Source organism: Pagrus major, chromosome 12 (assembly GCF_040436345.1).
Source record: "Pagrus major chromosome 12, Pma_NU_1.0".
Classification (NCBI taxonomy): domain Eukaryota; kingdom Metazoa; phylum Chordata; class Actinopteri; order Spariformes; family Sparidae; genus Pagrus; species Pagrus major.
The window spans coordinates 6,181,766-6,209,636 of NC_133226.1; the positions used below are offsets into that span (position 1 = coordinate 6,181,766).

General features: G+C 39.7%; 1 protein-coding gene across 3 annotated transcripts in view; it reads left to right on the forward strand.

The window, feature by feature from the left end:
* The window catches only part of tjp2a (tight junction protein 2a (zona occludens 2)), a 40,709-nt gene that overhangs the window by 1,672 nt on the left and 11,166 nt on the right, over positions 1-27,871 (forward strand). Inside the window, exons 2-8 of one of the 3 annotated variants that reach the window (XM_073477427.1) lie at positions 12,438-12,567; positions 19,973-20,026; positions 23,666-23,790; positions 24,590-24,692; positions 24,934-25,708; positions 26,155-26,258; positions 27,656-27,809. In XM_073477427.1, coding sequence (XP_073333528.1) covers positions 12,562-12,567; positions 19,973-20,026; positions 23,666-23,790; positions 24,590-24,692; positions 24,934-25,708; positions 26,155-26,258; positions 27,656-27,809 — 1,321 coding nt within the window. In that variant the 5' untranslated portion in view covers positions 12,438-12,561. Of the gene's footprint in view, positions 1-12,437; positions 12,568-14,860; positions 15,130-18,507; positions 18,790-19,972; positions 20,027-23,665; positions 23,791-24,589; positions 24,693-24,933; positions 25,709-26,154; positions 26,259-27,655; positions 27,810-27,871 lie in introns of those variants that run through there. The other 2 variants (XM_073477426.1, XM_073477428.1) reach the window with 2 other exon arrangements.

Genomic DNA, 27,871 nt, shown 5'->3' on the forward strand with positions numbered 1-27,871 from the left:
GAAGCTGCAACGAAAAGTTAATAAATCAATTAGTTACTCAAAAGAAAATGTATCGCCAACTTTATGATAATCGATCATTCACATGAGTCAAACAAAGCAAAAATGTCAATCATTTGCCCTAGTGCCCTGTATTGACCTGCCACCACTAGTTTCTAAGTGCCCATGAACAAGACCCTCAAATTGCCCCCAGCGGCCAGCCCAGCTTATAGAATGGCAGCTCAGCTGTCATTGGCATGCGAATGCGGATGCAGGCAATGTAAAGCACTTTGTCCTGCCATGTTGTCGGCTGATACTGACTTTAACAAATAATCAGAATCAGCCTTAAAAAAAACACAAAGTGTAATTCCTGAACGTAAACTCTGCTTCAGGTCATTTAAACCCAGATTCCCAGAGACAATAGTAACAACATGTCCTTTCCTCTGTGTCCTCAGTGGTAGGTTCAGATGCAGCCCTGGTTGTGGTGGGACTCAGCAGGGAGGGGCAGACCTGAATTCAGTATCTAAACTGAGCTGCTCCCTCATCCTCAGCTTAGAATGTTCCTACTCACCATGTCTTTAAAAAAAAAATGTGTGTGAGAACAGCCTTTTGCTTCATGCAAAACTGTATTATGTCATATTTGTCTAGTTTCTAGTTTGCCTTTCCAGGTCACCTCTTGCTCCCGATGATCCAGATTATACCTGTTGTGGAGGGCACGTGCTCACTCTTGATTCTCTTTTTTCTGTCCGTCAGTCTCTTTCCCTCTCCCTCTCCCTCTCTCTCTGTCTCTACACTCATCACAGATTTGTGAGTGGCATGTGTCTCACCATCTGGCTCGCACATGCATTGCATATGGACGTTGCATAATGGCCTTGGGCCTTAGTAATGCAGCACTACTCCAACACGTGGGGCAAGTGACAAGGGGCAGAGAAACAAACCGCTTATGTAAAAGCATTAAGACGACCAAACAACTCCAGCTACATTTGCTCACCCCGTGGAAACAGAACAGAAACATAGAAGGCATTCTCAGAGGTCGTTGAACACTGAAAACACGCAGCAACAAAGGAATTAGTCTAAAGAATGAATCTCTCTTTTCCTTTTTAAAAATTAAAAGCTCTGACCTGGTTCGATGTATCTTATAATACTTGTTTTAGTAGATTTGACAGCAATAAAATAGTGATGAAGGCAACTGATGAATTGTGACGTTTTAAGATGGAGAATTGACAATATAATATTCATATGAGTGTTTTAAGCTATTTTTTATTAAATGGCCTGAATTCTTCTTTTGAAACCAAAAAAAAAGAACATAAAAATATATATCTGCACTGGAAATCTCACACAAATTGCTCGCGATGAGTCAGCCAGTGCCTTGGTGGGAATGCGTGGGGAAACCTAGAGATCAGTGCTAAGTTTCAAAAGATTAAAATGCTTCATGGTGTAGTTATTGAAATGCAGCAGAGCCAAACAAAAGCCAAGTAGCTTAACATGCTGTTCAAATCTCAGATAGGAAATGGCTACAAGTCACCGTCATGCAGCCATATGTGCAAAACCAAATCTATAGCACTGATTTAGAAGATGTGAGTGTTTGTGTATGAAAGCATGCAGTGACAGATTAAAAAGAAGATACTGTGAGTGTGGAATGATAATAGTGGCTGTCAATTAGATTTCCATCAGGTTCGATGTACTTGAGTGTGCAGACTGCAGCAGATGGCTGTACTTTTTGAGGCTGTAGAGAACCATCTTGGCTGTGTGGAAAAAAAGTTGTCATGGTGATGAGTTAGCATACAGCTACCTACATCCACATCCATTAGACACAGAGCAACATCATCATCCCATGGAGTCGTGTACAGTTTCATTTTCCCTTTAGCTCTATTTGTCTCCATTGACTGATGAGAAGTAATTCTGGCTCTTTAACTGCCAAATGCTTCTTTTTACTAGTCACTAATTTTGCAGTTTGGTGTTGGGCAGGTGATGTACAGCAGATTTATGAGTGTGTATTTCCCTAAAAACAACTGCCTGCTGCTGCAGCAAATTAAGTTGTTGAGCGCGCGGGGGATGAAGCAAACAGAAAATGTATCATTAAACCAAAACCATGATCTTAAAGAGGCTTAAAAGTCCCACAGAGCTACAGTGATGGTGATAATTATCTGGTGGTTCTTGTGCAATTTTGAATTATATTGCTACAGAAGGTCTCCTACCTGGGCTTCTACATTTTATGAGACACAGTATTTAAAGGGATAGCTTTTCTTCTTGATACTTAGATGAGGAAATTGATGGCCCAGCTACCACCCTCACATCTGTACCATAAATGTAAAGCACAACCAGAAGACAGGTAGCTTAGCTTAGCACAAAAAAAATACTATAGGGTGTTAGGGAATTTTGTTGATATAGACTAGGGCAAGGTGATAAGGCTTTAAAGAAATTGTCACCCAAAAATGTTAAATTTAGTGAATATCTACTCAACCCCATGCTGATGGAAAGTTGGGTGAAGTTTTACAGTCCACAAAACATTTCTGGACCTTCACAGCTGTTTTGGGGTTGAGTAGATAATGACTGAATTTTCATTTTTGGGAAAACTGTTCCTTTACAATAATATTGCAATATTTTTAGGCGGTATCATGATACACAATAAATCATCATCACTCGATATTTTTAAATCTCAAAACCACTTCATAAATGCTTTAGGGATGACTATTGGCACACAAAATATTAACACAATGAGATTTTTAATAAATGATCATTGGTAATGTGGATATAATGACTAAGTGGGAAAGACAAGTATTAGAACAAGTAGAGCATACTGGTAAGTTCAGAAAATGACATCTCTTTACTGTAGGTAGCTGTAGTTTTTCTGTGCTCACAAAGTAGATGTTGTTTAAGCTTGATTTCTTCACCATACCAACTGCTATAATGGATGCCATTTTATCTTAACCAACAATAAAAACAAAACAATGAGCCCTGCACGTGCAGAACAAGCGTGACTGAAGAAAAAATGAACAGTGACACATGACAGGTTAATAGGTTATGGATTACTGATGCCTTCACTCATCAATTACCAGATGTGCACAGGTGTGATAGTGTACCCTTGTGTTCACACGGTCTATACACACTGTCTGGATGCATTTTGGGTTGGATGAGTGTTCTCTGTGAGATTACTGTAAGGTGTTGGATTATGATAAAACCGCCTGTGAATGTCATGCCGCTGTGTGGATTTGGTCTCCTGTGCTTTCATCCCAGACGAGGCTCCTCATCCGGGCTCCTTTGACAAAGAAGACACACAGGGTGAACTTAAAAACCCCCTCTCTTTCTTGTCCTTTGTGCTGTTGTTACCCAACCTTATTCAAAAATAGATGGCTGTTATGTTTGTGTCTCCCCCCCTGTGCTCCTGGTATTTTCAGCCCCTGCTTTGAGTGCTGTGGGATTTCTACTGCTCAGTGAAATCTGCAGCAGCTCTCATGGCAGGGCCATCCAGAGCCGTAATCCAGACGTCCAAGCTGCTGGGACATAAATCCTGTCCGGAGTTTGCATTGGCTGGCAGCTCATCAAGAGGCCGCCGAGATTATTTATTTATTTGAAACCTCTCAGGACATGGCCGCCTGCTGTCAGCTGGTGACTCTGGGACTACAAGATACAGACATTTAATCTGTGCGGTACACACTGGGGGTTGCACAAGTGAGGGAGTGAAGAAGTATGCTTTTTATCAGTGGAGGGAGTTGGGGATGGAGTATGGAAGTTTACTCATGACAAAACTATTCAGTGAGTGAAATGCCTATGCTGAAACTTGAGAGTGTGCAAGTGAGATCAGATTTGACCTGCAGGTGTCACCTTCTTAGACTTTGTCCTCTTTGTAACACCAGGCTGTTTTCCAGAGTGCTCCATCAGCTCAAGTCAAGTCAATTTTTATATATATTACCCAAAATCACAAATGCCTCAGTTGGCTTTACATCTGTGCAGTGTCAGCTTTATTATTTGTCTTAGGGCGCTCTCACACTAGGGAATCCATACTGTGCCCAAGCATGTTCGACCCCCAGAGTCCAGTTTGTTTGACTAGTGTGATCACTCCTTACTCAAGAACAGTACACTTTCTTGGCCCTGGCACGGTTGGAAGAGGTGTGTTTTGGCACAGTATGGTTGCTCATGCACAGGCACAAGCATGGGTGTACAACATGGACATGAATTAATAATTATATGTATTACACCACCTGGCATAATCAAGAAATCCAGGAATGTGAGAGGGCCGTCTATGACCAAACCACACAAAATAAGCCATAGAAAAGTCAGTAAAGTCATGTTCTCTGTGTTTTTCTCCATTGTGCTGCGAGCACGCTATGGTGTGATGACGTATGTACAAGAGGTACCGGGTCAGGCCCGGTTGTGGCCGGATGGCCTTAGTCAGAAAATATTTGCAAATGGCCGTAATATCTCAAGGTAGTTCCTCTAGGATCTTGCAGGTTTTTATGTAAATTTTTCTGAGACACAAATACTGAATTTCCTGCAGATTTCTGAAAACCTGCAAAAATTTGCAACCTTTTTTGTGTTACTATGCATTAAATTAAATTTAATGGTTTAGTTTTAGTGACTTTATAAATGGTTAATAAGACAAGCTGCACAGCCAGTTCTGTCTAAGATATGTTCTCGGAAAACAGTCATCCCTTCTGTAGTTGCAAGGAAGGTTTTTGTTTAGATTGAGGCCTGTTTTTTAGACTGGTGCTTTTGTATTTGATTATTTGTATTTGGATAACTGCGGTGATTGACAAAATTGTGAACCATTCCTTCACTTTGACCATTTCTTTGCAGATAAGTTTGCAAGAATCTGAAGGAAATTATAAGATCTACCAAATATTGTGTGGATTTGTTGAACATGTGTAATATTCTATATTTTTCTTTTTGTCATCAAACCCCATGAAATGATTAGTTGGTCTTTCTTTTGTCATGATGCCATTACTAAAGGGTATGTTACACCAAGATTGGTCTTTTCATTTATTTTTTTTATGTTTTGACAGTTAGAAAAATATATACAGTAGTGTCTGCCTTTAATTCTTCTGATTGTCAGTTTTAATGCCTCATTCTGGATAAATTAAAGCAGCTGGAAAAAGTAGTGAGATCACACTGTATTTCAAAGTGTGCACAAAATTAGGACATTGCACTGAAAACGTGTTTTGTGCTCACAAATCTGCCCATGTGCACATTTTAATCTTGAAGTGCAGATTGATTGCAGCTTTAATTTGTTTCGTAGTTTTGTCATTAGTAAACCTCTGTAAGGGGTGAACCCTGTTGGACGGGTGTGAGGTTGGAGTAGATGGGTCTGTCCCGGTGTAAATGGCGAGAAGACTAAGCCTGGATGGGGGATTATAGGAGAAGGGGGCGGGGAGCATACATGATCTGTCAGGGCTTAGTACCACAATTATCCCAGCGGCAGCAGCAGCAGCAGCCACAGCAGCAGCAGCAGTGGTAGTGGTGGCAGAGGCTGCGTTTTCATTAGTGTAATGTCCAGAGAAGCTCCAGAATTATGTAAGAGTGACGTGCTGTCATCCCCTCTCGGCCAGCCCACCGCCTGGCAGGAACGTGGCCGTTTGTTTTCCTTTTATCCTCCCTCGCTCAGAAAGCCAAAAGGACATCTGTCAGATTCAGTGGTCGGGGACAGGAACCAGTAGTAGCCACGCCACGGGGACTTGAGGTGTTGAAGCTGTGGCTCGTTGTCACAGAGAAACTGATGCACTGAGGCGGCAAGAGAGGACAAGTTTGTAGTCTTGCAGATGCAGAAGGAGATGAGCAAATGCAGAGATGTGGGATTTGCTTCTGGTCGTGCGCCTTGATGAAGATGAGTGACGGAAGTGTAGCAGCTGTTAGGGCAGTGTGGTGTGTGTGATGCTGTTAGAGGAGAATTAGAAGATGAAGTTTAAGAAGTTCATCACGATCATGCAGGCGGCCATTGGGATCGTACCTCTGAACAAACGGGAGCTTCTGCCACCCGGCAGGAAACTGTGGAGACCCCCCGGGTGAGTTAGATCACTGCGTGTGTCAGCATGTCATTACCTGTAATACAAAAGAGAGCTTGTGCATAGTCATGAACTGCATGTTGTAACAGCTGCTGCAGCTGTTTTAACAGATCTATTTCTCAATCCTGATAATGTTTCTGAAATATGGGTACCTCTGGAGGTACTCTAAAGAAATTATAATCAGAAGAGAAAGATCTTATTGACTGATTTTTTTTTTTTAATGCCTAAACAAACAAAATAAACAAACTCTTCATTTTCATGACTTAATAAACTGAATAAACAAACTGACCTCAAAGGACAGCTTAATTTCATACTGTTTTACTTTATGTTTGCGGGACCCTGACACCTTTCTACCTTCAAACAATGTCCTGGGGACCGTATACTACGTAGTGCCCCTTTAAGGATCAGGGAAGCAACAGATGGGTTTGGGCTGAATGTAATAAGAGACCTTTAACATTTCACTGTAACAAAAAATAAACATCCTTACTTGTTGTGGTATCTGGTTATGCAGATAGTTTTGGTTTTATTTGTCCAGGTTGTGAGTGTCAGAGAGTTCTGTCTCTCTAATACAATACAGGTAAATGGAATTTGGTTCAAAAGCATCAATGTCCCAATTATTATGGATCATCCTGCACAAATAAAAACAAAATCTGCATTTCTAGGTACCACTAGAGGTAAATAGAATGTAATTTGAATGCCGTCTTTCATTGGTTGTGCAGACTATTTTGGATGGTTATACATTTCTGACACATTTAAACATAAAGCTTGCAAGATTTTTATGGTGGACCGACTGCTTCAAATGTGGAGGACACACCATGTTTTTGAAGTTCCGGCTGTGTACTGTGTGTTTATTCCTGGGTTTTTTTTGTCGCAGGGTATACTTTTTGAAATTGATCACATTAAACAAAAAGATGGGTCTAATCTCATGTTAATATTCATGTAAGTTTTCATGTAGTAGCAGTCAGTGAAAGTTGTACATGATGCTAGTGTTTTTTTTTTCAAAAGCAGCAGTCATGGAAGTTCTGTTTGTTTTACTTAAACTTGATTACAATACTATTATGCCGTTCTTCTAGCACTTTATCTCTGTATGTGTCTACAGCGCTGCTCAAAGTTTGTGAACCCTGTATGTCTGCATGAATGTGTTATCAACTCTGATTAGATCTTTAAGGTCTAAAAGTACATGAAGAGGACCCAGTTAGATAACAGTTACAGAAAAAATATATACTTTTTTATGTTTATTGTGCAAAATTATATAACAATTATTATCTTTGTCATAAAAAGTATGTGAACCTTTGCTTTCAGAACCCAGTGTAACCCTCGAGTGCAGCAATAACATCAACCAAACATTTTCTGTAACTGTTCAGTTCCACACATCAGCTTGGTGAGATTTTGGCCCATTCTTCCTTACAAAACTGCTTCAGCTCAGTGATGTTGGTGGGCCTCCTTGTGTGAACTGCTCTCTTCATGTCTTTCCACGACATTTCTGTTGGTCTGGACTTTGAATAGGTTCTTTGGTAGACTGACTTGTGTGTTTAGGGTCATTGTTCTGCAGCAGGACCATCTTTTGTTGGGCTTCAGTTAACAGAAAACTTGTTGTGGTTGTACATGAAGTTCACAGTTTAAAGCTTTATTTTCCTATGAAAAAAAAATATTTTCTATCATTCCCAGGAGTAGTAGTAGTAGTAGAGTAGCTTTCTCTTTGCTATCCTTCCATACACAACAACAACTTTTTGTCTGTGGTCAAGATAAGAAAAAGACCCAGGTTTATATTCTTTCATAGTGCAGGGACCGCTAGGGACCGAGTGTCATCCCAACTCCAATGACCTATTTAAAGTATCTGAGGTTCACCAGAGGTTCACATACAAAGACATTTAATGTTGGATGATGATGAAAGTAAATAATTATATTTTTGTATAAGTTGTTTAATTGGGTCCTTTTCTATCTAGTTTTATGACTTGAATGAAGATCTGATCACATTTTAGATTAACATTCTAGAGGGTTCACAAACTTTTAAAGGGGCAATATGTAAGATCTGACCAGAATTTGGCAACAGTGGTGATGTTATGTCAAAGACGTCTGTGTATTGTGTTGCATAGGTGTCTCCTGAAGTTAGCATGCTAACCAGCTATCCCCTGCCCCATCCTGTCTCTTAATACCACTTCATGCCTCCCCTGACCCCACAATGGAGTCATAGTAAATCAACTCTGTACTGTATCCCCTGTCTCCGAACTGGCCTTTGTTGGTCTCAAAAGCTGTGTTCAGTCCCGGTCCAGCCTTGTTCACTGGTAGGCTGCTGAGTCGGGTTGAGCTGAGCCCTGTTGCCTGCATTGACTGCCCCCATGATCCAAGGTCACAGTCAGGCAAACTTCAGTTAGCTAGTAAGGCTGTTTGCTCTACGGCTAACTGAGCTAATTAGGTAACAGCAGCTACCTACAGTCAAAGATAGCTACAACAAAGAGTATAGTGAGCAGTATGTAGCAGTTATGCTGTCTTCTATATTTTTGTAGCTACCTTTGAATTCTGGCCATACTTTATAATAATACTGATGTTCACCACATTGTATAGTAATGCTCCATTAAATTGCATCATGGCATGCACCCAACATCCTCATATCATTATAATGTGATTCCACTGACAGGCACAAATCATTATTATAGAAATATTGCCCAACTCGAAGTCAATTGAGCATTTACAGTCAGAGATGTTTGGTGAACTGCCTCACCTGTAAGGCAATTAAATGTCATTGTGTATACCTCAGTGTAGCTACAGCTGATTGAACTGATTTGGTCAGAACAGGGTGTGGTGAAAATACTGGTGCCAATATGATCACGAGGTTATCTCAGATCAGACTTGTGGCTTTATAACAGAAATGCTGCAATACAAACTGGGGGAAGACTTTGAAAGGTGTTAACCAGTTGGGGAGGGTCTAATGACAGATGTTATTGAGTTTTAGCATGTATGATCAAGAGTTCTTGGAGCTTGACTCATACTAGAGACTAAAAGGCAGGATGACTCGGCCTCCCTTTAGCTTGGATTTTGACCATTCTTGTTATAATCTGTCTCTTGTGAGTGAACTTTATTGAAGTACAATACTAAATTGTTTGAGTAAATCTTTGTGTCTAGGACTAAAAGTGAGTCATGTATTGGTTTGCTTCAAATGTAGACACCAAGCCCTTCTTCATGTTTTCACTGAACCTACAAGTATGTGCTTAATGTTGAAGGAGCAGCAGGTTTAGTCATGCAGAGGCACTCTGCTTTCTTCACTCTCAATACAGAATGACAGTACTCTCTGATTGTATCCAGAATCTTAATTTCTGACTCGCTGCCATGAAGTTGAGAAAAAAAGAGATGTTGCAGCTCGATGGAGAACGCCACATGTTTGGACATGTTGTTAGCAAACAGGTCAGAGGTGCTGCTGTTGAAGTGAGAAGTGCAGATTATAGTATTATAGTCAGCAGTGTCAAGCTGAATCTGCTCTGCTTTGGCTTTACACAAATGGCTTAGTTGTGTAAAATGTGGCATTTTCTTTACCATTTATAGCTATACTTTTTATCATCTGATCCTTTCGGTCTTTGAAATATTTAGTTTATATTTCCTTAAGAGTCAGGTTTTTAGATGTTGTTTTTACTGTTGAAGAAAGAAGATAGTTGTAATAGTTCATCCATGTGAAAGTACATGATTTCTCAATTAGTATTGTGTAACTGTTGCTGGTTTGTCGGTTGCTCATTCGTTTTTGGTCCTGACTGAAATATCTCAACATCTAATGGATGGTTTAACACAAATGCTGTATAGACGTTCATGGTTCCCAGACAGTGAGTATCCCAGTTAGTTTGGTAATCCCCTGATCTTTCTTCCACCTTCAGTTTGACTTTTGCTGGTTTTGTTTGAAATGTCTCAAATATCGGATGCCACCAGAGTTGGTACATATGTCCATGTCCCCCTCTTCCCATGTCCCCCTTGTAATATCTTTAGTGATCCCTAAACTTTAAAAAAAACAAAAAACACTTTTTTCTAATATTTTGCTTTACGATGAAATACCTGCAAAAGTCATGATATTCCCATCAGCCTCAGCAGTACTTAGTAAGCTTACAGGCTCACCTCAGAATATGTGTGTAACGTGTTAAACATCAACATGTTAACATTGCCATTATAAGCTTGTTAGCATTGTTGACATTAGCATTTAGTTCAAAGCACTGCTGTGCCTAATTACAGCCTTTGACAGCTGCTAGCAAGGCTGTAGACTTAGTCTTGTTGCTTGATGCTTACAATTTAAATATGTGTAAACATTAAGCTCTGTGAGTAAGAGTCTACCTGTGGCTTTATGTGAACTCAAAGGACTGTACAAGTGACCTTTTTTTTTAATGCATGCTGTAGGATTTTTCATTTATTTATACATCCAGGCATGTTTTAGAAATGTCCCTGCCCCAACGCACATGATTCAAATGAATGGGTCATTATCAGGCTTCAGCAGAGGTTGATGACGAGCTGATCGTTTGAATCAGGTGTGTTGGAGCAGGGAACTATCTAAAACATGCAGGGCAGGGGGCCTCAAGGACCAGGATTGAAGAACACTGCCATACAGCATGACAGTAAACTGGATGACTCATGACACCTGCTACAAGAATGTGTAATGCATCACAGTGATTTATTATTTTTGTGTTATTGTTATATGGCAGTGAAGTTGTAGGGCAGATTGATTTGAAAAGCTCACACTACAAATTTGCAAAAATTACTATGGCATTACTGAACTCAAGCAGGACTCGAGAGATTCTGCTTATTCATTTTCATATCTCACTATACAAGCATACCTGGTACAAGAGGGAAGCACGTGAGGGAATATGCATTCAAAAGCTTAAAGATGTACCTGTGATGTTAAAGTGTATTGAAAAGCTTGTATTAGTTGTATGCTGATGTAAATGTAGTTGGTTGGGAATCCCTAGAAACTCGGGATTTCACCCCAGGGTGAGGCCTTACGTCCCGCCTCACACAGAGTGATGTGTGCCTGATGTGCGTTCTCGTCGACTGGCATTGGTCTTCTTTTAACTTCAAACAGAGATGATTTACTTTTATTTTTTTCATAGCTGTCCATGTCCCGTGTGAAATTTAAAAGTGAATGTTGACTTATTTAAAACCAAACCATGATCTTTTCCTTTACGTCACCAGGTAATACTATTGCCTAAACCTAACCAAGTAGTTTTGTTGCCTAAAGCTAACCAAACTGCGACTGAAAACTGACGATGCTCATTGCTCCAACACTTGAAAACAATAAATTCACAAGTCTAAAAGTTAAAATCAAAAACCTCTACCCACACATGGGACACAAACTCCCATTACCCTCATTAAAATCATGAGCAAGAACCATTCAACCACCACAACTTGCTGTGAAAATAGTGTTTGTCAACGTCATGATGTGTAGCGTCACACCTCTTTTGGTTCCGCAGCGCCAGCATGCTGCATGAAATGACACACTGGAGCTTTAAGCCGGCGCTGCTTGGTTCAGTGTGAACAAACAAAGGCGGCGTAAAGGCAAGTCTTCATTACGGCGATAATGCAGAGTCTCTGTGTGAAAAGGGCTAGTCTTTGTCTATCTTGACTTCCTGAAGGCTTTCAAGCAGAAAACGTCTCATAACACAATCCAATTGGTGTTATAAGGCAGACTATCACTTTCCATGCAGATAGATGTGAGGTCAAAAACACAAATTATTGAAAAACAGCGTGCAATCAGAGCATAGGCTGAGATGGTCACAGAGTTTGCCGAAGCTTGAGCTGTTATGTCCTGAAAGACAGCCATGGCCATCTGTGTGAAATATCAAGTTTTTAGTGAGACTCTGATTTGCCCACACACGTGCACTTAAAGAGCTAGTCCAGTGATTGCACTATTATAAAGGATATGACAATGACAGATTTGAACAAATGCTATTGAATGTCGTAAAAATGGCAATGTTAATTCTTTCAATTTTGAAATAAGAAAAAAAAAGGTCATATCTGACTCAGGCACAACACAAAGTGGTGAAACACAACCAAAAAGAGCTATCAAGGGTTAAACTATCAATACACAGAACTCCAACAAGTGGCAATAGCAGTAACCAAAAACATACTATAACTCCCTCTACCAGTACCTACACACAGACACAAAATTCTATATATTTACGTTATTTTAATTAACCAGATTTATGTATGCTGAGCCAGTTTTTGGCTGGATGTGGCCCACAGGCCATCATTTGAATAGGCTGGGGTTAAATCTTTCAAAAAAATTATAACACAGCTTTCTCTTACACATTAATTTACAGTCTCAAAGCACTGTATAACTGTTTTCACAGGCTGAGTAGTGCTAAACGAGATGAGTTAAAAGATCTGAATGTGATATGTATGCGTGTAATAAACTTTTAATGATGTTGTGAAAAAAAAATGCTGTGTGTAACAAACAGATGGTTAAAAGTGTGTGTTTCTCTCTGTTCATAGGGAGCAGCCAGGCTCTGAACAGACCAGCACTGACCTGCTCAAGTCCGGCCGCAAGTTCCGCTGGTCCAGAGAAGCCCAGTACTTGTATCTGCGCCGCCTCTCTTCACGCAGATTCTCGGCTATTATGATGGTACGTTGTTTACATGGTACTTTAATGTTAATGCTAGCGTTTACCTTGAACATAGAGCCTGGTTGGGGGTCGACTTCCTCTACACTGGATGTGTGGTCCTGGTGACCCCTGACTGTGTTTTAGGGTTTAACACAACATTAGTTTTGAATCCAGTCCCATGTAAGCATGTCGCAGCTATATTCATGATGTGTACTCTGTTTGCACTCCAGCACAGGTCCATCAAGCTGCGTTTTTTTAATGCTTTAACATCACTGGATGATGATGATTGTGTGTTTCTCTCTTGTTGAGAATTTCATGATTTTTAATCTTATGAAACTCTTTCATAATCCCATCATCAGATAAGCTGAAAAATACATGCACGTTAGTTTATCCAAAAATAGTTGTAGAGCTACAAAGAAGGCTGCTTCTCTCCTGAAATGCTGATGGTTCGGAGATATGAGGTTTAGTGAGTCAGTGTTTCCCAGACTCTTTCCTTATTTGAATACAACTACGCTTTGGTGACCCCTCCTGCATCCAGGATGATGATTAACCAGAGAGACATGTCATGTCCCGGAAGCTTCATTGTTTTAATGACTTGGTCACACAAATTATTCAGGCCAGTGAAGCTGTTTTGCATTAGGATGGCCTATTTTAAGGCATATTTCACATATTTCAGTTGATGTAAAATGTGGTGATTTTACTTGACTGACCTTAATTTTTCTGTAATGTTATTGTCATAACATTCTTACAAGTTGGTTGCTTTGAAGTTAAACATTGTAGAAACAGTGTCCTTTTTTTCAGGAGAAAAGCTTCTACCATTTTTTGAAATGGTTGATAGTGAAAGGAAACTGTTAAATTGTATGTGGTATTAGAGGATTTTTGACATTTTCAGGGTCAGCTGGTGTTCTCATCTGTGATTTGTCTCGTGCTGATAAAATACCAGATAAGGGCAGGCTTGAATGGATAGTATTACACACACACACACATACACACACACACACACACACACACACACACACACACACACAAACAACAATAGGTTATTGTGGGACAGCTGGACATGTCGTCTAGTTGTTCCAGCCCTTTGCTTCAGCTGCTCATACGTAAGAGCCTTACATTTTCTACATGGCTCTATATGTCTAAACTTGAGCCCACATACATTCGTGATCGTATGGTTTGGGGCTGTTTTTCATGGTTTGGGCCCCTTCCAATGAAAAGTAATTCAAGCTCTGTTATCACTTTGACAAGAGTGTGCTTGCATCGTGGTTGCAGCATGCTGTTGAATGCCCTCTCCCATTGCAACATGAAAATGCACAAAGACAAGTCCATAAAGGAAATGCCTTTCTCAGTTTGGTGTGGCAGAACGTGACTGGCCTGAGTCCTGATTTCAACCCCATCCAATGTATTTTGTGCAATGGCTGCAGAGGTGGGGAATTAAGAAAAAAAGACAAATAAGAACCTATATGTTTTACCCTGTCAAAGGTGTTGGTGTTTTAGGTTGTTTTTGCCTTTGGAAGTAGAGCTGCAAAAATGAATCGATTAGTTGTCAACGATTGAATTAACCGGCAACTATTTTTTATAATCCATTATTACTTTGAGTAATTAAAAAAATAAATAAGGTAAATCCAAGTTTCTTAATGTGAATATTTGCTGGTTTCTATTCTCCTATGTGACAGTAGGCTGAATATATTTGGGTTGTGGACAAAACAAGACTTTTGAGGACTTTATCTGTGGGCTCTGGGAAATACTGATCAACATTTTTCACCATGTTCTGACATTTTATGAATAATTGGTTAGTTGAGAAAATAATCGACAGATGAACTGACGATGAAAATAATCATAAGTTGCAGGCCTATTTGGAGGCAGGTGCTCTAAGTGTAGGCTGTCGAAATTATGTTTAACACAGTCCTTAAAAAAAACTTCAGATTGATTCCCTCTATCTGCTCAGATGCTTTTTAAATTGCATGGTTTACTCTGAATTACAATCTGCATTGTGCTGCTTAAAATGTGTTGTTGTGCAGTCTGTCTGGGAGCCTCACAGCAGGCTGCCTAAAAATCAATGGGAATTTTGGACGGACCCATCTCAGCGGTATTACAGGTAGAAGCTCCCTCAATACACATATCTATAATGTTATCACCGATTCGTTATTACTTATAACTAGATAAGTCGTTTTTCAAATTCAAAAGCAGTAGAGGTTTAAACATGATGCTTTAGGGTTTTTTGTTTTCTATCACGGTTGCTTTTAAATTTGACCCCCACCTCGTCCCCGCTCTCATTTGGTATAATCTGACCCAAGCTAGGAGTCGTCGGCGCTAAGGTTTAGCCCTGAATGTCTAATCTTAACGTTTTTAGTAAGTAGTAGTACGCCATTTAAAGTAAAGTTGACGGGACTTTTGCACTTTTTGCTCTTTGAAACGCTCATTTTCTTTAAAACTTTGGCCTTCGTCCGAGCAGAAACATTTAAATAGTTGTAGTTTTTGTTTTAATCTTTAGTGCCAGTCCCGGACAGTTCAAAGTGCGTGATGCCAGTTAACGGAGGGGGGCTGCTCTCTCTGAGCAGATATGCAACTCAATATTTCACCGTAAGTACCTCAAAAGATACATTTCAAGTATTTATACATATCAAGTTGACAGATAATAACGTCATTATACTCGAGGTATGGCGTTTTACACATGTTCTTGGGGAGAAGTTATTCGGGAGTTTCCATGAATCCCTGTTGCATCCTGCTGCACCTGCTGTGATAGTTGTCAGCTAGTTTCATGAACGGCTCGTTTGGTTGGCAGAAACACGTTTAAAGTTATTAAAAACCTGTTTAAAACGTTGTTCTGACTCTCGTCTGACATCTTGTTGATATTTCCACTTTTTTGGTCTCATTTACAGTGTGCTCAGTGGTAGTTACTCGTCAGTCCTTTGGTGGTCAAAACAATGTTGTTGCTTCCCTCTTTCGCATTTAAGTACCCACTTTTTCAAGGAGGTATAGTTAAGGCTGAGGTGGCCTGTACTACTTTACAGACTAAGGGCTACAAATATCCATTGTAATGGCTTTGTTTTTTAGTTATCAGTGTATTGGTGTGTTGTTCTCGTGTGCCTCACGGTGTAACTCAGCTGTGTCCCCAGCAGGGGGCAGACTTGTTCAACAGTTCTGTTATCAGCTGCCTGCAGCACAGAAACTTTCAGGCTGCTTATTGATTAAGGTTTGTTGGCCAGTTTGGAGTTGAGAGACTGACACACAGTACTGTAAATGTATTTACACTAACTTCCCCCCCAAAATGTTACAAACTGCTTTTTAGCGAGTGGATGCTAAACAAAAAGCAGTGCTGTAAAAAGTACCCAAAAGTCACACTGGAGTAAAAGTAATGTTAAACAACATTATTAAAAGTAATAATCACCCTTGCAAAGAGTACTTAGGTAAAATTTTTGGAGTATCTTATATTAAATGTACTTAATTATCTAAAGTCATTTTCTGGCAATGAATGAAATTAAGTATCAAAAGTAAAGTAAAACTAAATTCTACATATATTTTTACATATATGTACTGTAGTGTGGTTGAGCATTTATCGGCCTGGACAGTTGTCGGGTCCAATATTCAGCATTTTTCTATACATCTGAATCTGTTTTTTAAGAAAGAATAACAAGTGAGTTAAGTTTCTTTATTGTACACACTGGCCATTGAATCCTTATATTGTTTATATTGATTTAAGTTGATGAAGGTTCTCATTCATCCAGGTCATGATAATACTAAGTGCTGTATTGTAGGCAACTGGACTTGTTTCAGTTTCTTGAACAAGAAACTGAAACAAGTCCAGTTGCCTACGATACAGCACTTAGTATATTGATTTAAGCATCTTCTACAGTGCATTAAAATTCAATACAATTTCACAAACCAGTCAGTCTTTCTTAATTGCTATTGGCATTGGCACTGAAACTAGTACTAAAGAATTTCAGTTATACCAGCTCTTACTATCATAAGGTAAATCGTTACATTTAAGAAGCTCCAACCAGCAAATGTTTTTGATATTTGATATTAAAATGATATTTTTGCTTGAAACATTAATGAAATAATTAATTGTTAATCAGTTTTCTTTTGAACAACTAATCGATCTTTAACAAAACATGACAATTGTGGATATTAGTTTGGCCATAGCTTGACATTTTATAAGCTGAACAATGAATCAATTCATCACAAAAACAGTCAGTAGAGGAAATCATGATTAAAAAGATAATATTTAATCCAATCAAGTCTATCAGTAACAATGAGAACAACGAATGCAACCAGAAAGGAATAGAATAAATGAAACCAGTTTGCTGTTTTTCAGAGTGTTGACTAAGATCTGCCCACGAATGCTTTATTTCTGGCTTTTGAAGAGTTGACTTCGTCTTTCTTAATAATTTGTTTTCCAAGTCACGTCCTGCGAGAATGACCCAGTATTCCAACCTCCCTCCTCATTAGTGAAAATATGTTTGAGTTTTGTTATGTAATAGGCATCACTCAGGAGGCTCAGTCTTATCCAGCAGGCCTGCCTGCGAGCAGCCGTCACAATCATATCACATAGTGCAAGAAGGCGCTCTGATTCAAACTGGTTTGGCCTTGCTTTAAGCACATTCGTAGGCTGCCTTTAAGACATTTATCTGACTTTCATGAGTTAAAATGTTTCTTCTGTTTGCACTTGGTGTTCTCTTCTGCTGCAGTTTTTTTGGTTCTGGTGGAAAGGGAAGTCAAATAAACAAACAGAAGAATTACTGTTTCCTGGTGCTGCTTTTGTTTATCGATGTCATAGTTGGTACTAAATACAGGCTATACTGCAAAATATACTAAACCTGACAATTAACAATGTATAGGTTTGAAAGTTGGGATAGCAGTTTTTCCTGTTGAAGCTCCAGTTTGTAATTTAGCCTGACAGGACAAGTGTGTTTGGACAGCAAAATCTAACTAACTAATTGACAGATCTAATGGTTGTCGTTGGTTTTGTCTGTTGTTTGTTTATTTATTATCTGGTCTAACTTTTTCAACTATTTGTACACATTTATTGTAATACTAATGGTCCAAGATGAGGTGAAAAAATTGAAAATCATAATATTCTCTTTGTGGAAAAACACCAGACCCTCCACCCATTACAGTACGTGCACAAACCCAGGTAAAACACTGGATACAACAAGAACATGATGGTCTTTTTAGAGATCCCACTTACATTGTGACTAAAATGTTCATATTTACATTAGAGCTACCATGATGAGTAAAAACAGTGAAACATTAAAAGGAAATGAATTGCCAAACAATTCAGTATTCAATTAATTGTTTCAGTCATTTTCTCAAGCAAAAATGTGAAGCATTTACATAGTTGTGCTTTTCAAATTATTATCACTTCAACAGTTTAGACATGCAGTTTATCCAGCCCTGTTCCAAGCAAAAGTCAAGAAAATTTTGTAAACAGATCCTGTTCCTCTTTGATGATATGTTCAAAATGAAATTCTAGACGGATATTTCAAATTGCAGTGCCAAAACAAGGACTCGATACATTTGCCTGTCTTTATTCAGACACAGTGCTGTTGGCTCCCTGCAGTCTCACTCCTGCTGCTGCTGGTCATCTGGTTTCCCCTTGTAGGCCAGAAGATCAAAAAAGTGGGTTATGATGGGTGAGCTGCCAGCTCGAGTTGTGCCCCCGTTTCACTAAGCCTGGGCATGAGATGTCAGCGGCACACATATTTCACTTTCCACTTTCAGTTACCTAAAAAAACAACTTCAAATCCCAACCATTGTGCTGCCACTAACTCCAATTTGTACTCTGAACACGTATGTTGTTAGTTTGTCTTTGCTGATGTGAGTGTCTGATATACGTTACAGTGTGAGCAGACCTCAAGCCAAAAATGTGTCGTATGGTTTGTTGTGATTATGGATGAACACTCTGGCGTTTAATCACGGCGTGCCTGTGCAGGAGTTGGTGTGTCTGTATGTTTACACTGTCTGCAGACGGTGGGATTTGTGCTGAATGTAGGCCAGCAGAATCCCTCTTACGTCAAAGGCAGGCAGGCGGGCAGATGCAGGAAGAGAGCTGCTGGTGGTTGTGCAGCTGTGACCATGGAGGAGGCTGTGGCGCACATCAGTCTGCCAGAGCACCGCTGGCGGTGAACAGGGAGAGACGCAGATAGGAAGAGACGGAGCGCGCCAACGATGAAGACCGTCCTCAGCCTGCACAGGAAATGGGCCCATGCGGTCAAGACCATACGGATCCTTCAGGGACTCGTGAGTGTGTTTCTGCTACCAGGGCTCGGATGTGATCGGATCTGTGGCAGGCAGCTGAACCTGACTGGTTCTGTAATGGATAAGAGTTTGTGGTTATTTTTAATCGACCTTTTGAGTGTTTCTGAAATAGGTTAAGTTGAGTTGAGTCGAGTCGAGTTTGACATGAGGGATCCAGAATTGCAGAAAAGTGGTTTCACAGTCTGAGATATGACTTGTGGTTTTGGATTTTGGAAATCCACTTTCATTCTGAGTTAAATGAACGAATATTTTTTACAAAAGTTAGTTTGGACTTACGGAAGAGCCCATTGGATTATTGATCAGTCACCTAACAAGAAACTAAAATAAAAAAGAGCAAAAATATGACATACAACTGCTTTCATTTTCCTAAATGCAAACTTATGGTTGTGTTTCTCTGTTTCACAATATTTAATATTTGTATTTTTTAGTCGAACAAAATCAGTTCGGACACCAGTATTTGTTGTTAGTCTTGATAATCAATCAAAGGATTGTTAGATGAATAAGTAATGTTTAGCTGTGGCCCTGGACTGTTGAGTTGTCAGTTTGTTGTTATGAGAGTTCAGTAGGTATATATCTTATGCTGGACTGTAGGGCTGCAACTAACAATTATTTATAGTGTTGATTAATCTGTCTGATTATTTTCTTGATTGATCAATTGGTTGTTTGGTCTATAAAATGTCAGAAAATTGTGAAAAATGGCAATCATTGTTTCCGAGAGCCCAAGATGATGTCCTCAAATGTTTTGTTTTGTCCACAACCCAAAGATATTTCACATTTAAGAAGGACTTTTTCTTTCAAAGTAGTTGGCAATTAATTTAATAGTTGACAACTAATTAACAAACTAACTAATTATCTCAGCTCCAAACTTATGTAACTTATTGGTGGTTTCATGGAGCAGGCTGTAGAGGAAGTGCTCTCATCCTGAATTATTTTTAATTTAACTGAGTTCAAGTGCTCTCATCAATATTTCATCAACCTGAGGCAGAAGTTTCTCACTTGTTGTAAAGAGCCCAGCAGAGGCCTGTCATTGTTCTCCTGAGAGCTGCTGGTTGTGTAACGACAGCGTAGGCTAATGAACTGGCTCTGTTGTTATATCACGTAATACATTATTAATCTGTTCAATGAAATGAAACTAACCATGGTAATCTTCCCTCTCTCTGCACAGAACCCGGTTATGGAGGAGACCGTGTGGGAGCAGTACACCGTGACCCTGCAAAGGGTGAGTCCATCTGCACCGAAAACACACCAGATCTCATCTCATTCAGTGTTTTAATTTCAGACATACAACCAGGCTGTTATACACAGTGCTCCACATGAGGGTTTTTAAACGATTAGTGTGACATGTTGCAGTCAGCTTATATTAAAGAGAGCAAAGAGGGACCAGACTACAGATGTAACAGACATTCCTCTGTCCGCTGAATGAGAGCCAGAGTAAACGTATGCAATCATGAAAATTATTTATTTTAATTTTCAGAATTGCGATTAATTAGCCTCGTCAGGTGAGCTCCTGAGCTCCTTGTGTGGCGAGAAACGAACACAGCAGGATCAAATATATTATCTTTTATAGATCTATATATTACTATGATGAATATAGTGAATTAATATAGTGAATTATTAAGCAGCTAATGAGACACATATTTTACTCAAGTGTTGGTAGAGAGCAAATGTCTTTATTGGACTTAAATTCCAACGTGGACACAAACATGGCTCCAAATGAATGCTAATGTTGTTCCATGTTTGCTCAATGGGCAAATTATAAGGCACTGTTGGCTACAGTTTGCCATATCAGTTTTACAAGTTCGTAATATGTTAATCTTGTGGTTACAGTCAGTTGCATTGCCCCCACTTGGCCTCAAAATCAATTATTGCAGGTTTAAAGGTAAAATGTGGAATTTTGGTGTTTTCTTTAAATAGTCAGAAGATTGTATAACGTTTGTTGGGGTTGGGTGCTGCAGGGGGAATTTGGACTCATAACCACAGTATTTCTAAAGTGAAGGCTACAGCCCTGTATTTAATGTGTTGGTGAGATGGGTTAAGATGGTTAATTAATACGTCAGTTGACAGAAACTCTGATAAAATTTGTAATAGTTTTAGTCAATTATCAAATGACCATTTCTTTGCATGTCATGACTTTCAAAATATTATCAGTTTCTTTTTATTTCAAGTTGATACAGAATGAATACATCCGACTGAGTGAGAAATTGTTGCCTAACTTGTGTGTAAGACTGTGATGGTGTATGACATGGACCCATACCAAAGCTTGCATGATTTCTTTCTATTTCGTACTAAATATAAACAGGTTTTTCTACATTTAACAAAGAAGTAGAGCTGGGCGATTTGGCCTTAAAATAATATGACAGTATTTTTCTGCTATATCGCGGTAGACAATATATTTCTCAATATTTTGAAATCTCCTCAAAAGGCTTCAGTGATTAAATCAAATATCATATTTTTAACCAAATAACTCCATATTGATAGTGCAACAATACTATTCTTAATAATAAACAGTCTAAACTGGCAGTTGTTTCTGTTTTAGGAAATCTATTTGATCAAATTAATATACAAGATTATGAATCTGACCAGACATTCAGTGCCAGCTTTCAATACTCTGTGCTACTGTAACATTCTAGTTCACGGTAGAGATAATCACTGGTTACATTCATGTTGTATCTCTTGATTCACATCTCTCCACCAGCCAAGTAAACTGGCTTCTACACTGTTGTTAATGTTAAACACGTGTATGACTGTGTGAGCAGAGCAAACCAGTTTAGCTTAGGTAATCATCCTGATGAGCTCATTGTCTCGTGCTGAGGTTCACTGGAGCCAGAAAAGCAGATTTAGTGCAAAAAGGTCCTCTGCCGCAGGCTTGTGACCCCAGAGTCTCCACCCCATCACAGCCAGCTGTCGCAATTTGCTCCGTACATCCACTTTTTATTCTCTTCTGCCATTTGTTAACCAAATGCTTTTTCAATATCTTGCCTCTGCTACTGCCTCTACACTTAAGAAAACCTGGAATGGTTAAAGGAAAGTAAAAAATCCATCTGTAAAACTTCTACGAGTTTGAAACTCAACATGCATGTTAATATTCATGACATAAAATAACAAATAATATTCATTTGTGAATGTGCCACATTCAGCAAAATGGTGAAGTGAATATGGTAGAATGTAAAATAAACAAAAATGTACCTAAAAATTCTAGATGTAAACATGCATATGGTTATCGTAACTTTTCAACAACAGAGACGACTTAACATTACAAAAGACAACAACATATGTTGGTTGTGTTACCTATTTGAACATGGTTCAACTGATTTACGATCACTTAAAATGTGGGGTTGAATAAACTCTTTTGTGTGTACTGCACGGTCACATGACCAAATGTCAACACTGAGGGACAGAGAGGTAGCAAAGCAATCGATTTGGCCAGAAAAAAATATCTCAATATTTGGCTATATTACAATATATGACATATGTCTCAATATTTTGATATTTTGGTATTATCTCCTCAAAAGCACTTCATAAATGCTGCGGCTGGGCAACAAAGTCAAATATCATATTTTTAAGCATATACCTGAATATCAATATTGCGACAATATTGTAGGGATAGCTGTTGGTATTTTGCCAATTTTTTAACACAGTGATATTTTTTATAAACAATTGTCAGTGATGTGGATATAATGACAAAGTGGGTAAAGACAAGTATACTGCGATACTACAGAATCACTGCTCTTCAAAAATAACAGTACGTAGTGTACTTGAATAATCATGCACAGGAACACACACACACACACACATGCACACACTCCAACACCATACCATTCATACCATTAAATCCCATCATCTCCTGCCTCAACCAGTAGTAGAAACAATAATGTAACACAGTGGCTTTTACAGTCTTTGCTGCCAATTCTCACTAAAGCAGTGTGTTGATGTTCCTGCTTCTTTAAGACAGTTGGAAAAACTACACACCGTTTTTTGTAATCTCTGTTCTCCCTGGCTCTTTAACCTTTTTAAAAATCTGATCATGTCAAACATGTTTTCTTGTCAAGTCTAAAAACAAAGCTCAGATCATGAAAAGTTGACATTTCTGAGACATCTGACAGCAACGATCTGTTTTACTGTTCAAGTTTCTTCCAAACTATTTGTTTATTATTTGATCACATCAAAAGAAATCAATATTTTAGAATGATGTCTGCTGTCTTCAAGTCTTCTTCTCTTGTGTTCCTTCATTTTTACCACGGTTTGTTTCTCTGCTCATGCTTTCTCCCTCCCTCTGCCTTCACGGCCATCTGCTAGAGACAGAGGGAAGAGTAGAATTGTGTGGGCTTTTTTTTTTTTTTTTTTTTTTAAGTACAGATGGAAGGGAGGGGATAAAGAGACAGGGTCATCAAATCTCTGACCTAATCTCATCTGGGCGAACTGGAGCAGTGGCAGGTAGAATCATTCAAATCCGAAACATGCTGCGAAGGAAGCAAGGAGCCTTTTAAAACAGAGTTGTTTGAGCTTGTTGACATATATTCAACACTGTTTTCATTTTAATTTACAGTCGCAGTGCTCATACACACTTCCAAATATTTTGAAGCCAAAGGATTAGCATCGTTGTTAATCACACACGATGCTACAGAAGATGGACATGTAGGCGCTGAACTGCTGCACAGTCATACATGACTCCAGTATGCAAAACTGTAATCACATTCTGAGCCAAAATCCCTTTAATCGCAATGTACAGTACACATGCAGCCATGATGATACAGTGTGAGCTGACCCACACCGCAGGGATTACAGGACACACACACACTGAAACACAGAATAGACAAAGACTCGACATGATTTAAATGTTGTATTTTTCTGTTCTCAGGATCCAAAGATGGGCTTTGGCATCGCAGTGTCCGGGGGGCGGGACAACCCCAACGAGGAAAGTGGCGAGACGTCCATTGTGGTGTCCGACGTCCTGCAGGGAGGACCTGCCGACGGCCTGTTGTTGTGCGTACTGTTGGTCATAATTTTGGTCATTGGTTAAACACGACTTTATTGACAACCAAAGACAACTGTTATTTAGTGAGGATAGATACTGTCAGATGCTTTGTTTAAACAAAACAATTTATCTGTCTTTAAAAAATGTTGTTCTATTGATGTTTCATTCAACAGGACTTAACTATGGACCCTTGTAGAGATTTTACTGCCCCTTTTAATATTCCTGTATGTGTTTGATCGTGATGGGCAAAAGAAATATTTATCAGGACCATTTTATTGTAAATAACATTGCAGACAGTATTTAATTTACAGGATTTATCCATAATCTTCCACAAGATGCTGTTTTATGACATACTGAATTATAAAACAACATATCCTTGATAGGGGACTTGATCCATATCGCCCACACTAACCCCTTTGGAATAGTTCTCCACAACAAACCTATGACTCATTTGATCAATCAATCAGTGTAAAATTTTTTATTAACTTTTATGTGACAACCGACAACAAGGATTATTTTAGTGATTAAAAAACAAATCAAAGCTGTCTGGCATATTTTTATGGCTCAAAAGATTTATTTCCTTACTTGCAGCGGTCACATTTAATTTGGTAAGGCTCCAAGCAATCGGCTGAACAGATACAAAGCTGGTAGTGTTCCATATGTCGCTCTAGGTTCATATGAAAATATAAAATCACATATTAAAGTTATGTCTTTATTTTGGTATTCACATTTAGCAGCCTGAGAATACCTTAAATAACTGTTTTTAAATTTAGCATGTCAAACTCACATCAACGTGTTTGTGTTTAGTGAGAATGACCGAGTGGTGCAGGTGAATGCCATCCCCATGGATGGGGCCCTCCACACCTTTGCTGTCCAGACCCTCAGGAAGTGTGGCAAAGTAGCAAAAATAGTAAGTATAGTCTTTGGTTTGTTGTTGGAAATGTATTCTTGTTTTGTTACCAAGTTCATGGAGACTTGGAAAAGTTATCACATATATTGATCGTTCTCTCGCTCCATGTGTATCATCGCTGTCTCTGTCATTTTAGCACTAAGAAAGGCTACAAACCCAGAAATATATTTTATAAAGAATTAGGATTTATTGATCAGTTTTTTGTTGTTAATGAAGAATTCTTTGTCTTGTTTATCAACAGACAGTCAAGAGGCCCAGGAAGGTCCCAGTCAATCTGCTGAACCGACCCCCCTCACCTGATGACAGAGTCTTCAACAATGACTACAATGACGATTACAACTACGATCAGGACCGCCGCAGTGTGTACAGCGGCCGGAGTGGCGGCGGGCGGGACCACAGCCTGGAGAGGGAGCGTGGCGGAGGAGGCTACATGGATTCTGGCTATCACACACGTGAGCGTGACTATGACAGGGACTATGACCGGCGGGAACGTGGCAGGAGCATCGAGAGAGACCTGAGCCCAGACCGGCAGTACAGGAGAGACGGCAGCAGAGGTCGCACTTTGGACAGAGAGCGCAGCCCGGAGCGGCCCTACAGGGGGGACCCCACACTCGGCCGTGACTACAGCCCAGACAGAAGGTATCGCAGCGAGCGTGCATTAGACAGAGACCACAGTCCTGATCGGCGTTATCGCAGTGAACGAGCCCTCGACAGGGAGCACAGTCCAGACAGACGCTACCGCAGTGAGCGAACTCTGGACCGCACCAACAGCCCAGACCTGCGCCACAGCCCAGCTCGAGGCCGACGCGACCTTAGCTTTGAACGAGGACGTGACCGCATCCCCAGTGACCCAAGGAAGTACGAGGAGCCGCTGAAGCGGAGTGGGAGCAGAGACCGCCTGGAACGCTCGCCATCACCTGCCGCCTTGCCCATCCCTCTGCCCCGCCCCGCCCGGGACCTGGAACCACTGGAGAAACCCCTGAATGTGCTGCTGCTGAAGAACCGGCCCAATGAAGGTAAGAAACCAACAAACCTTTTTACTAGTTTCTATTGTTGAGCTGTCAGACTCCATTCTGTCAAACAAATTATATACTTGGAACCTTCAAAAATGTTAAATTACCAAAGATTCAGAACTGAAGTGTAAAGTAAGAACACTATTGCATTTAACAAACGAAGGCAAGTTCCCAGGTGTTAAAGAACATGCAAGAACTTGCACTAAATAAATTCTGTTAAACATTGTCATTTTCATTTACTGTGAATCAGTAACTGACTGATCAAGAATAAGTAAACAAGAATATGAGTCAGATCAGGCATCCGATGCCAGCTTTGCACATTTAACAATTTTTTTGTTATACCACCAATTTTAAAACCGATGACTCCAGCAAGAGCAAAAAACAAGTAATAAATAGGTGTTTCTGTGTTGATACCACGCAAGATGATTCTTTTTTACCATCTTTTCCAGAGTATGGCCTTCGTCTGGGCAGTCAGCTCTTCATCAAAGAGATGACCAACACAGGACTTGCCAGCAGAGATGGGAATCTGCAGGAAGGAGACATTATATTAAAGGTAGGGTCAAGGTTTTCCCTCAACCATAAAGCTTTGCCTGAGAGTAGGATGCATAAGTCATATTATTTAATTGATTAATCTCTCTTTTTTGTTTAATATTTTAGTCCTCTTGAAGTACCAATGTGTAGAATTTAGTGGAATATATGGGCAGAAATGTAATATAATATTTTGTATGTTTTCAGTAGTGTTTAATCACCTGAAACAAAGAATTGTTGCATTTTTGCTACTTTAGAATGAGTCTTTTATATCTAGAGATGGTTGTCAATGGTGAGTCCACCATGTTGCACCACCATGTTTCTAAAGTAGCTTAGAACAGACAAACAAAACACTGACTCTACAGAGGGCTTTTAACGTTTTAGCAGCCACTGTAGGTGAGTGGAGGGGAGGGGTATTCAGTTGGTTGCATTCTGCAACCTCAACACTAGATACTGCTAAATCCTACAAACTGGACCTTTAATGGTTAAAAAATAGTGAAAATACCCAGAACAAGTGTTAAGAGGCCAAAGTGATGTTTTCTGGGATCTTGTCTGAAAAAAGCCAATGATATTCAATTTACAGTGATGTAAAACGGTAAAAAGAAGCACATCCTTACATTAAACAAAGCTGAACAAATAAAAATAAGTTGCAGCTTTGCATACCAAATTATCAATTTGATTATTAAAATGAAATAACTTTTTTCTAGGTGCCTTCGGTCCCTGTGGCTCAACTCGAACACGAACTTGTGCTCAAACTTACCATCATTTAGGATGTCATGTAGAGCTGCCCAGTATAAGTCGATGATTCATATCATCAGTTGAGGAGACCCAGAGTCAACTTGGGTTTTGTTGAATCAGTGCACTTTTGTTTTGTAGCTGCATCATTTGACACCTAGCAATTGAGGAGCAACAGCATGGCAGGCTGTAAACTGTACAAAATGACTCAAATCAGAAGGCAGTGGGACACTACTCTGGTGATGACTGTCTTTTCAGATGGTGGTACAACCTCCTCTACTGCTGTCCACTGTGATTGAATCCTGGGCTGACACTGCTGTCAGTTGCCCAGCAGGAGAGATGCTATGTGGTGCACTGGGATTTTTTAACTGAACTATGAGCAAGATGCACACTTTTACTTTCTCTGACTGTGTGGAAATCTGATGTTTTCATATCACGGATGAAAAAGAATAGCTGTAAAATGTAAATAGTTGAAAAACATAACAATCAGTTAAATGTTTTTATTAAACAGCCACATCTGAAATCTGTGTCCAGCCATAAATTAGAAGGATGAAAGATTTCTTCTCAAAGATTTTTATCATGATCAGTCTCTCTCCACAACAGTATTGTTTAAATCCTGCACAGGGCTTATACTGTTGCATTGTTTTTTTGCAGCACATTGATAAACATCTCCTCTCTCTCTGTCAGATTAATGGTACGGTGACAGAGAACCTGTCGCTGAGCGACGCAGGGAAGCTGATCGAGAAATCTCGCGGGAAGCTGCAGCTGGTGGTGCAGAGAGACAAACGGCAGGTGCTGATCCGAGTCCCCCCGATGGTTGACAGCGACTCGGAGCTCGATGGTGAGAGATACTCGAAAATGAAAAGCAGCAGGTCCTATCCAGTGTAAAGAAAAACTGGCGAG